The 11,290-nt window shown below is 38.0% G+C and overlaps 2 protein-coding genes across 2 annotated transcripts; both read left to right on the forward strand.

The window, feature by feature from the left end:
* Positions 1-7,059: 7,059 nt before the first annotated feature.
* LOC115054483 (olfactory receptor 1C1-like) lies at positions 7,060-8,031 on the forward strand. Its single transcript, XM_029519728.1, has one exon. It carries the CDS (start codon positions 7,060-7,062, stop codon positions 8,029-8,031), a length of 972 nt encoding a protein of 323 aa, XP_029375588.1.
* Positions 8,032-9,347: 1,316 nt separating this feature from the next.
* On the forward strand, positions 9,348-10,355 carry LOC115054490 (olfactory receptor 1-like). The gene has a single exon (XM_029519739.1). The coding sequence runs from the start codon at positions 9,348-9,350 to the stop codon at positions 10,353-10,355; it is 1,008 nt and encodes a 335-aa protein (XP_029375599.1).
* The last annotated feature ends 935 nt before the right edge of the window (positions 10,356-11,290 follow it).

Genomic DNA, 11,290 nt, shown 5'->3' on the forward strand with positions numbered 1-11,290 from the left:
ACACATTTTCTGTTATCTCTTGCACGACATGCCCATAAAATAGGCTATAGGTCTACATAATTATCATCAACCAGTTAAACTGTAGCATATACACAAGAAAAATCCAGCAACAAAGCATGGTATTTATATTTTATTACTATAAAAATATGAACAAATCAACAGGCGTGGACTCGGAGCTAAGAAGAAGAGGTCACGTGGGGTGGTGGAGCCAATCCCAGCTCACTGAGGGTGGTACGTCATCACGGTTAGGTCCGGTGACGTAGACGTGAAGTGGGGAAGTAGCGCAAATGTATGCTGCAACTCCAGCAGCGCTGTGGCGCAGCGGTACCGCTGCCGACCCGCACCTAGGTGGGAGGTGGTTCGATTCCTGGCTAGGGTAGGTGATGTGAATGTATGATGTAATGTAACCGCGGTTAGGTAATGTAATGGACTGTAAATATATGTAATGTAATGGTGATTGTAAATATGTATACGTGATGTAAATGTAATGTTGAATATATATATATGTATGATATGTATGTAAAGGTCCATTCCCGGTGTGGGCACCTGAACGTGTCTACGGAGTTAGTTGGTTAAGAGTATTGGACTGGGCTAATGCAGATACGGCGCCCCCCCCAGGACCTAGGCCGAACCAGACCAGACGGGTGACGGCACCCCTCCAGGAACGGACCGAGACCGGACCAGACAGGACGCGACCACAGACTAGACCAGTAAAAAAGCTAACAAGTATGGAAGGAGGAAAAGTAAACTTTTTTTAGTGAAAGATTACGTAATATTTGAGTTACAAAAGTTTCGAACTTGTGTTCTTCCTAATTCTTCCTAATTGTAACCCCCCCCCTCCCCCCAACAAATGGTTTGGCCACCGATCCTTCGCTAAGCCCCGCCCCGCTTGGTTACTGTTGCTATGCTAGCCTGTTGTCTGAAGTTCGGTAGGAAAATGTCCGGTCAGCATCAGTCCGGTGACCAGAAAGGAAAAAGAATAAGAAAATAAAGGGTTGAGAAATTTTCTATACAAATGTTTTTTAAAAAGGTGGTGACGGTGAATGTGGGACGAGAAACGTAGAGCAAGGTAAGAAACAGGGCCGTTAGCTTGTAAGCTAACTGTCCAGCTCTGATGCTAACGTCCGTTAGCCTAGCTTGTATTAAAGCCCGACACAAAACGTTATCTTTGACAGAAACAGCTGAGTTTGGGAGCTCCATCAGAAAGGAAGAGACAGAGAGGGCCCCGGCTGCAGTCAGGTCACAGAGACAGTGACGTGGGGGGCAGAGGAATTTATTTAACTTGTTGGCTTTATTTCTGCACAAAGATATTGACCGCAATTGTAGAAGAAGTACTCCACCGCTTCAGACACAACAACACACACAAGGACCGCGACATTACTCGTTGTTAATGTTTTGTGTGTGTGTGCAGGCAGACAGACCTGTATTCTGTGAGGAGTTGGGCCGTGTTGTTGTAAGTGATGTCCACAGAAGACATCCAAACTCTGGCCACAAGCTAATGCGTGTTCCAGGTATACTTAACTGGAACATGTACAGACATGGCCACGATGTATAATCCTCACCCCACCTGGATTAATTCTCCATAACGATCGGCTCATTCTACATCATATATCTTGGTCGTATTATTACCTGGTGTGTATCACCACGTTTCTTCTTTAAGTACGCACGGTAACATGGCACCTACGCACGATTCAGCAGTAAATAAGCGTAACACACACCGACACACCGGCAGACACGTTGGTTCGTACACACTTCAGATTTTAGAGAAAACTAGATGACAATGGTGATGATCTTATTGTGGTGAAATGGTTTTAGTTAACCCAGCTCCTGAAAACTCAAACAAAATCTCACAGTCAAAGCCATCATGAAGCCAGAGCCAGGAGAAGCTTCGTGTTTAAAGTTGGAGACAAACTGTTTCAAATGTGAGAAACATTTATTGTTTTGCTGAAAACCATATATACCTGTCAAACGTGGAGCAGATGAACCAGCAGAACATTGAAAAACCTCTTTTCTCTCTTAGTGAAAACATCTGATATTGTAATAGTGTTGATTTGACTGTGTCGTGTCTTTGTTTTCAGAAATAAGATAATGGTTTCACACATTCATATGAAACTTCTGGAGCCTTTCACATGACGATATGAATCAATGGTCTGATTTTGGATTAGAGGAAACTGACAGCCAACAGTCATTATTTTATAGGCCTCATATAAAAAAAGATGGCTCATAATCACAATATAGTGAAGTGAGGAATAAAGAGAGTCTTAGATCTGTTATGATCTTGATTTGGCTCTAAATTTGACCAGAGCTTAAACATGTAATCAACTGAATAAAGAAATGAAAATGGTTTTGGGCTGTTTTAAACTAATCCAATGATATGAGCCCCCCCACTTTTTTTTTGGCAATGGACTTTCTCATCCAACGTGCTTGACATGTTGACCACCAGGGGGCAGGAACACATCAGATTATTTAACATGCTGGGAAAAGGTGTCTTATTTTATTTTTAACTGTCAGTCAGCTGCCTGAGACTATTCCACAGTGATCCATGTAATCATCTATAATATCAATAACAAAAATAATAATAATAATTGATAATCAATGGATTTAAATGCTAAAACAATTGCTGGATTCATTGGTGATGAATTGTATCTTTGGCCCCCATCTCTTACAGTGGCCTCAGCTGGTGAGCAAAAAGTCAGTCGGACCAGACTGTGACCAGAGACCCTCTAAAACACACATCAGCAGTAAGTACAAAAGCCAGACAGACTTTAGAAATCACCAAACTGTCCTGTGAGCTTTGAGGGAATATGAAGGGGGTTTAGCAAAAGCATCAGATCACTTTCACTGTTAGCATTGTAAGAAGGTTTTGTTTGAAATTGATTATTAGTTCATCCAATTTGGGAGAAACAGTTTTCCATATTTCAGCACCATCAAGAATACACAAGGTATTCACAGAAATGATGGGCAGATGAATATTACGGACATATCTGCTGTGGAAATCAGGTGTCTGATATGAAGATTGGTTGGTTCCCTCAGGAGTCAACAGTTTGAACCTGAAATTCATTTCAGGCAGGCCTGAACTTTTGAACAGCTGTTTTGTAGTTTGAGAACTTGGCTGCTGTTAAAAGATCCCTTTTAAAATGTTGTGAGCAGATTTTGATATAATTGGAGTAGAATTTTATTCTTTTGGCAAAGTAGTTGTGTGTGAAATTTTGTGGGTGTATTCATTACCAAGTACTTTTGCTTCAACTCTTGACATTTTGAGGGCGTTGTCATCTGGTTGAATAAAACTTGGATGTTCACAGTTCTTGAGTGCCCACTTTGGGACCGAGCAGATTAATTTGTACAGTGTTAGTCCAGAAGATGTAAATGTATAGTGTGATTTAACTAATTATTAACAATTAGCAAAAACACCAGGTTACATGCACGTCATCAGAATCAGGAAGTCGGTGCCACTGCACTTAAAGATTGTTCTGGTATTTGAGATGAAGAGTGTAATAGGACTACTTTGAAAAAGGAATAGATGCACAAATATTGGGGCCCTCGAGAACGCAGAACAGATATCTATAGATACTGACCACAGTGCAACAATAGCTCCAATTTAAGTAACCTTCCGTATTTTAAAAATGGGGGTGGGGTGCCTTATTCTAACAAGTTTATTTTCTGTTATTCTTCTTTATTATGGCTCAACAGACTTAACCAAGACAATAAGTGACATACATCCTCATCAAAAACCACAAATATGTAAGAAAAATCCATGTGAAGGAAACGCTTATGTGACTCATAAACAAAAACACTTGAACAATAACAGGCTGCAACATCTGTCAGGCTGTCTGATAGGGATGTGAGGAGCATGAACCCCCCCAGGACCAATTAGATCGTTTGGTCATTACAGGTCTAAGCTGTTGTCTTCTGGGAAACTGGCTGTTATGATGAGGAAAACAGCTCAGGCTGCTCAGGGAGGGTGTGTGGTGGTACTGTGGTTGGATTCTCCTGGGACTGCCTGTTGACAGACATGTTTGTCATTGAGAGAAAGTACACGTCAACTCCTTAATCCACAATGATCATTTTACTCTTAATTTACTGTTGAAGATATTCATACAACTTTAAGTTAAGAGATGATGATTTCATCTCAGCGAAATGTCCCGATAACATTTGATGACACTACTAACTCTGCTGTTAGTACCACTAAAGCCACTACTGTTGAAACTGTGACTACTACAATTTTTACCTTTACTATTCAATTATGTGCACTATTGTTATTAATGTGACTGAACCTACCATGATAACAGTGATAATAATACTGCTGTTTCAATTCCCACCACATATATGTACTCCCCCAATATGTATAATACATCTAAAACTAGTAGTTGCACTAACTACAAAAGCAAGTAAAGTTGATAAATAGTTCTTTTTCTAATTTTTTTAAAATAAAATATTGACGAATTACTTCTTTACCATTTCTTATTTAGAATATTTATCAGTTTTTTTCCTCACATTTTGTTAAACTAATTAATTGAAACATTGGTATAGACTGAAATCAGCCCTGTTTGTGTTAGAAACACTGTGTTGTTGCAGGTCTCTTGGACGTCATATGAAATGTTATGTTACTGTCGATAAACAGGTGGTTACTTTTTTTTTTCTTTTGTGCAAAACATAATGGAGTTAACAGTTCCCTGGAGGCCTGATGGATTTCAACCCTTATTTTTTCAGAAAGGTCTCTCTCTCTGGGAGAATCTTACACCTGCAGTATACCCAGCAAGCTAATTTCATTAATTTGGCCACAATATCTTAATAGTAAATCCCTACAGATACTATTAATGAAATAGTTTGAGTTTAGATGTGTTGTGTCCCTGGAGATTAAACAGTCTCTTGAGGATTGACTGATACTGTTTTAGTCACAGTAAATGAAATTAATAAGAAATATTAATGTTTGTATCTCAGGAATTTGCAATGTGCTTCCTCCAAAGCAGCAGTCATGGTTCAGTTCATATCTCTCCTATTCTTAACTGACCTAACAGAGTTCAGTTTTATAGTATTTACAGATATGCACCAGACTCTGTCGATGGGATGTAAAAATATCTAAGTGCTGTTTCACTGTGCAACTTTTGAATGTTGTGTGCTGAAAGTGTTTATTCTTGAAGTCAAATTAGTCCCCTATTCCTAAGTAATTTCTCCCAGGTGAATTTCTGAGGCCTGGAAATAAGCAAATTGGGAATGCAGTTATATATTAGAAGAATGAAAAATGAATGTTATTGCCTGACAGAGTTTGGTTTTGCCTGTTAGCTAGGGCTCAGAACTAATTTGGAGAAAAGGAGAGAGTCTCATTTTTTAAGTTCCGTCAAAATAATTCTTAACTAAAGTTATTACAAAAAGGGATGTTGGATATTTGCAAATTGATGCAGAAATATAGAAAGAGGTAACCTCCTGCTTCCAGTTTGTAAAATCCCACTTGAGGGAATAGTCTGACAGGTTCATGGGCAGAGTACAGTTGTACTGAAGAGAATATAATTTCTCAATTCACTCAATTGATTAAGATTTAATGCAGAGCTGTCCTCTGATGATTTAGTTTAGTTTCACAAACAAGTAATACAATATCTTAACCAACATAAATCATTTCATGAGTCATGGAAATGTCCTCTAATTTAACTAATCCCACCTTGCTTTCTTGACTGTCCACTTTGTCCCCAGTCTGGGACAAAGTGTTTACCTAACTGTGCTGGGTGTCATCATTCGACAAGAGATGTGTCGACAAACAACTCATTAACAGCCTCATTAGGCAGAGATGTTCCAGCTTTCAACAAGGGAGAAAGGTATTGTTCAACTCCAAAAAGAAAACAATCAAACTAGTTGGAAGAAGTTGAAAGTGCAAAGTTACAGAAAGTAGTCTGATCCCGCTGTTTCCATATTTTTGTGTAACATTAACATTCCCACTGAAATAGAGTATATCCTAAAATACATATCAACATATCATAATTGTGGAATATTAGAATCAAGATGAGAATTAGTTACCCCCCCAACATGAAAGGTTCCACAAAAGGCTTTGTCATACATTACATTAGGTGTTTATCAGTCCCTCCAAGAATTTGAATTTCGCAACAATCAGCGCAAATTCAGCCAGTCCCCAAGATATCTGGGCACCCTTTCAATTTTATCCCATCACTGCAACTTTACCGCAAAGTCAGCCAATCAAGTTAGTTCACCCCTGCGCAGCAATGCGTATTAAAGAAAATGAGTAGCCGAGGAGTTTCAAAACTGGCAGTCCCCACCAAAGTTAGAGTTCCAGCCTTTCACTGTCACTTCTGGCTCCAATAAATGAATAAGAAGACAAAAACAAAAACACATTGTGGTCTGTAGTGCAGCAATTGAGAGTAAACGATTCTGGGGTCTGCACAACTCGAGGTCGGCCAAATCTGAAAATTGGGAATGTTTAGTCAGTCTGTATTTAGTCTGTCTCTCAAATGGTCTGTGTGTATGTGTGTGTTTGTGCACAAGAGCTAGTGAGTGTAAGAAGGACAATTAACAAATTGAAATGATTAATGTCAGAGTAAACCAAAGTTGTGGATGTCATTATTGACTTTCACCTGCAGTAGATAAAAGTAAACTTCTGTCAATGTTAAAAAAAATCTTCTGCACTTGATTTTAATGGGCAAATAAAGCATATTTTGTTAGAACTTTTGAAATTATGTGCTTTTGGAGATTATGGTTTAAAAGAATGCTTAAAACATTTATTCTAAATGAAATTGAACCGAACACATGTGACACTCCAAATCAAAATAGGTGAGCAACAACTGTACAATGAAAGTCGTGTCTTAGAATCCTATGGGTAAATTGCACAAATGGAATAAATTAACCGGATTGGAAAGACTTTTTTTTCTAATGCTTACATGCAATGGACTCAAGGGGATCAGATGCTGAACTTTTGACAGTAACAGGTCATTGCCAAGAGGTTAAAGCTCATCAGAGCTTCATGCGTGAACAATGGAGACAAGCTCACCATAGCAGAGCAACACTTTGCCTTCTTTTTGCAGTAGATAATATAGGGTTGGCGAAAGTTTCACTATGGACTTGTTCAACTCAGCTTTAGGTAAAAACATCACCTTTGTCCGTCCAGTGTATTTTATAATAAGTGGATTTACTGGCATAGCTAATGCTGAGTATTATTATATTTTCCTCTGTTTTTCGTATATTGTTTCGGTGCTGGGGAACGCAGCTGTGATGGCCATAATAACATTGGATCGTAATCTGAGAACTCCTAAATATGTTGCAGTTTTTAACTTGGCACTGACAGACCTGTTGAGTAGTTCTGCTTTGGTGCCAAAGGTTCTTGATATCTTCCTGTTAAACCACTACTACATCCCCTACAACGACTGCTTGACATTTATGTTTTTCTGCTACAGCTTGCTCTCAATGCAGGCTCTTAATCTGGTCGTGCTTGCTTATGACAGACTGGTGGCTATCATCTTTCCTCTGCACTATCATGTGAAGGTGACCCGCAGGTTCATGTTTTCTTTGATAGCTTTTTTCTGGCTCTTTGTCATTACTGTCACACTTATTGCAGTTGGGTTGCTAACAAGACTCTCCTATTGTAAATCTGTGGTGGTTAATAGCTATTTCTGTGACCACGGCCAGATATACAAGCTGGCCTGCAATGACAGAACTCCAAATGTTGTCATTAGTTATCTGTTGCCTCTTCTTATTCTTTGGCTTCCTCTGGCATTTATTTTGACAACTTATTCATGTATTGGTTACGCTCTGAGTAAAGTGGCCACATTTCAGGAAAGAATTAAGGCGTTTAAAACCTGTGTCGCCCATCTGTCATTAGTTGTAATCTATTTCTTCCCAATATTAGCCACATTTATTATGAGCGCAAAGATCCATCCAAATGCGAGGATCATAAACCTGTCCCTCACCTCTGTATTACCTCCCATGTTGAACCCAATTATTTATGTTCTGCAAACACAAGAAATCAAAGTGTCGCTGAAAGCATTGTTGAAAATTAGACAGCAATCTAAATGGCAGCAAAGAAGGTAATCAAATGAAGATAACAGTTTGACTCTCAGTGTGGAACTACACATACACATACTTCCAAATGATTGCATAAAATAAACAAAGTGCCATCAACGGCATTTTCCATACTTCTTTCATAAAATTATTTATAATGACATATTTTATTATGAATGATGTTGAAATTAAGTAATTTTTTATTTTTTACCTTTGCTCTTGTGTGATAACTACAGTATGTACTGAAAATTATTTTGTCTTCATTTGTTGTCTTGAAAGAGCCTATTATGTATTTGAATACTATATATACTGTTATTAATAATATTTTTTATCATTTATATTAAGTAAATACATTTGACACATACAAAGATGATATTTCTGTGTAAAATCAGCTGTTATCGAGAAAGTAATTTTTTTCCTTTCTTTGTCATAGTGATGGAAGTACAGTTACAGTTAAGGAGTAGTTTGTTTGCTGGACTTTTTTGTATTAGTCATATATATATTTAGAAACAGACTGTAGTTGGGGATACAATGACGTTTTAAATTCGCTTTCAAGTATTTTATTGTGAAGCAGCCTGAGTTAAAGCTCTCTTTTGCTCTTTTCTCTTGCTTCTCTTCCCTCTCTTCATGTGTGCCTAATGGGATATGGAGGAAAAAATGTTTAATGTTTGTAGACATTGCCTACAATTTGGATACAAAAGTATCCGAAAGGTTTGACAATTTCACAGCACTCAAGTAATCAACAAGCTTGTTGAAAGGAAGGGCAACCTTATCTGTTGCCCGTGTCACCTAAAAAATCTAATTGCAAGCAGTGGTGATGGTCAAAGAGATAATACAGTGGATCTGCCAATCAACAGCAACACCTTTGACCTTGACATTGTATTCCCCCAATTTACACTGTAGATGATTGAATAATTGAAATTTTTTTAAGTTGAGCTACTTCTCAATTAAATTGGTTGTGTACATTTAGTATGTAAACTCCAACTTATTGAGCCACTCATAATTCAATATAGCACCAATGTACATTCCTTTTTGCAAAAATAAATAAATAAATCGTTGCTACAGTCTGCCCTTAATAAAGAAGTTATCCGGTTGATAATAGTTGACATCAGTGACATAAACCAAGAAACAGTTTGACAATGACTCTAATTACTCGCAATGTGACGTACCTGCCTGGATTTCTCCTCCTCACAAATAAAAGCGTATCAAAAACAACTAATTCAGTGGGCTGCACACTTTGTCCAAGGTGAGTTGGGACACAGCAGATCCTCTTAGAAAACTTTTTTCCTTTTATCAAATTTATGTCCTTCCTTCTTTGACATCCAGGAAAACAGGGAATATCTGTGATGGACTTGGAAGAGAAAACTGCTTCCATATTTAACTTAACATTTGTTCGTCCTGTATATTTCTATCTCAGTGGATTTTCCAACATCCCTCATATTACTTATTACTATGTGTTTCTGTGTTTTGTCTATATCATGACTGTCATTGGGAATGGCCTGCTTCTCTTAGTTATCTACATGGTCAAGACTCTTCATACACCTAAATACATGATTGTGTTCAACCTGGCTTTGACAGATTTGTGTGGCAGCACAGCTCTCATCCCAAAACTGTTGGACACATTTTTATTTAACAGGAGATATATTGTCTATGAAGCTTGCTTAAGTTACATGTTCTTTGTTATGTTTTTTGGTGCCTTGCAGTCATGGACACTTGTAACAATGGCATATGACAGATTCGTAGCAATATGCTTTCCTTTACGGTACCACAGCATCGTGACTAAACCAGCTATCACTGCAATGCTTTTATTTTCATGGGTTTTTTTAACATGTCAAGTTGCATTTACTATTGCACTAATTGATCGCCTTTCCTTCTGTGGATCTGTGGTGGTGAACAGCTTTTACTGTGATCATGGACCAATGTATCGACTGGCCTGTAATGACACATCTTTAAATAACATAATGGCATATGCAGCTTTTATTGTAGTCATCTGCTTTCCTCTTGTATTGATAGTGATCACATATGTTTCCATTTCCATAGCTCTGAGCAGGATAGCATCAGCAAAGGAGCGACTAAAAGCTCTGAAAACTTGCAGTGCTCACCTGATCCTTGTGGCTATTTTCTTTCTGCCAATTTTTGGCACCAACGTAGCTGCAGTGACTTCCTCCATTCACCCTAATGCCAGGATCATAAACTCCTCTTTGACACACACCATACCAGCTTTCCTCAATCCTATTGTGTACTCTTTGAAGACAGAGGAAGTGTTGAACTCCATGAGGAGGCTTTACAAACAAAGTAGGATTACCAATATAACCTTGTCCAAAAAGGTTAACAGTTTATCACTGCTGCGTTGACACAGCACAGAGTAACATTTGTAACATTGTTGTTATCATCCAGCAATAACCAGAAGGACTGGATGACATGGGCAAAATTTATACCACAATATGTGTCAGTTTTTAGTTGATGCGATATAATTCCAATATGAACACTTAGAACTGATGTCTGTACCTACAAGCTTCTGAAAATGAGTTTAAGTCTATAAAAAGTTCTTGTATTAAATTAGATAATATTTTATACTTCACAAAACAATGATTGTTCACCTGTCATTTGTATTCAGCCTTAATATACAGACAAGAAGTGTGGCAGCAGCATCAAATATACAAAAGCCTCGGCTTTGCCAATATGAACATCTTTAAACTAACTTTAAACTATGGAATAGGCCGATTATCTTACTCTTGTGTAAATGGATCGTACTAAAAATGCTTAGGCAAGAATACAAAGCCAAAGAGCGAACAAAGAGTGAACAACATTTTATAAATATATATTCTCCGTCAAAGTTTGCGGCACATTGAAACCTGAAGTTTATCTGATCTCTGATAGACAAACGACTTCCACACAGCTGAATTATTCTCTTCTCTCTTATAAACTACTTTGTCTGCTTTGACTTGTGGAAGCTCAGTCTCATTAGTATTGCTTTCAGGGGTCACATTTAGCAGCTCACGCTTATCGATTCAGAGCCTGCTACTTCTGAGCGCTGGCTGTGGGCCTGTGGTGTACCTCAAGACGCACCAGCTGAGCCTGTTGTATCTACTCTTTCAGCTTATTCTGAATGCAATGAAGCGACTTCAGCGGCCGGTAATTAATGTCAGTGATTGATAGATTCTGTAAATTATTTATATCATAATATTGGATATTGCTTTAAAAACCATATCACTGTTAATGAAATATTTTCTAACGCATTATATATTGATATTGATATTGAATCATTGTCCATCTCTATGAACAATAC

Source organism: Echeneis naucrates, chromosome 14 (genome assembly GCF_900963305.1).
Source record: "Echeneis naucrates chromosome 14, fEcheNa1.1, whole genome shotgun sequence".
In the NCBI taxonomy this organism is placed as follows: Eukaryota; Metazoa; Chordata; class Actinopteri; order Carangiformes; family Echeneidae; genus Echeneis; species Echeneis naucrates.

Bases quoted from the DNA above. Each gene is read 5' to 3' on its own strand.
- LOC115054483 (XM_029519728.1), top strand. From the start codon at position 7,060: ATGGACTTGTTCAACTCAGCTTTAGGTAAAAACATCACCTTTGTCCGT.
- LOC115054490 (XM_029519739.1), top strand. From the start codon at position 9,348: ATGGACTTGGAAGAGAAAACTGCTTCCATATTTAACTTAACATTTGTT.